The 932-nt window shown below is 45.9% G+C and overlaps 1 protein-coding gene across 1 annotated transcript; it reads right to left on the bottom strand.

Annotated features, from left to right (window-relative positions):
- Nucleotides 1–219: 219 nt before the first annotated feature.
- LOC129602072 (uncharacterized) lies at nucleotides 220–708 on the bottom strand. The gene has a single exon (XM_055501028.1). The coding sequence runs from the start codon at nucleotides 706–708 to the stop codon at nucleotides 220–222; it is 489 nt and encodes a 162-aa protein (XP_055357003.1).
- Between the last annotated feature and the right edge of the window lie 224 nt (nucleotides 709–932).

The following is a 932-nucleotide window of genomic DNA, read 5'->3' as shown; positions in this document are numbered from 1 at the left end:
CAAAAGAAGGCGCAAGTAGAAACGTTCACAGTCCCGTGGATTTACGGCATACATGCGACCGATGATTCTTCCTCCCGTCTCGTTAACGCGCTTTTTCCAGGCACCTCTTTCAAAGCGATATTTAATTGGTATGTCGTGATACAGTATTGACCTGGCATCTGCATCTTTTTGGTTTTGCTTAAACCATGCGGTGAGCATAGTGTCACGGGTAGAGGCGCTTTACACAGCAGTTTCTTCTTCTCCAGCGGCGAAATACACATCTTGTTCGTTAGGCTTGTGCACCGGCATTCGTACTACAGTATGCGACATCGCGTGCATTTCGTACTTGCTGAGCCGCCAATGCGCTTCCGGGGCGCTAATGTACCGCGAATCAACGAACGCTTGAATTTCATCCATGTTGAGGATTTTTTTGCCGCTTGAATCGGTCATAGTGATAAGGGCAACGTCGTGGCCTTTAAAAATATACTTGTAGAGGTACTTGAAACTTTTGATCGTAGCGCAAATTTCGACGTTGATGTGACAATTGTATTTCAGGAGAAGGTACGGATTATATGGCACAATCCATTGATTGTCAACGGTGCGAGTGCCAACTGTGATGGTTATGCCTGAATCCCTTCGCCGGTATTCGGGGTATCCGTCCTTATTTGGGTTGGTCTCCGGGCAAAAAGCTTTTGGGAATTTTGCATGACATATTCCCGTCTCTTTCATGCATACAAAACTGGGGTTATTCTTTCCGCATGGCCCGTGTATCATGAATTTTTTTATGGCTTCGTATAAACGCGGTTGCTGTGTCGGGTCCGGAATCTCGCAGCAGACAACTTTGTCAATGGTATCAGTGTCCACTCGGGCGTCTCTCTTATCCACAATCAAGAGAAGGTGACAGTGAGGAAGGCCACGTTTTTGAAATTCAATGGTCTAAAAAGTTTATAAGG

The sequence above is a fragment of the Paramacrobiotus metropolitanus genome, unplaced genomic scaffold (assembly GCF_019649055.1).
Source record: "Paramacrobiotus metropolitanus isolate TYO unplaced genomic scaffold, Prichtersi_v1.0 Parri_scaffold0000322, whole genome shotgun sequence".
NCBI classification, from domain to species: domain Eukaryota; kingdom Metazoa; phylum Tardigrada; class Eutardigrada; order Parachela; family Macrobiotidae; genus Paramacrobiotus; species Paramacrobiotus metropolitanus.
Note: the sequence above shows the minus strand (reverse complement) of the source record. Positions and strands in the feature narration are given on the sequence as shown.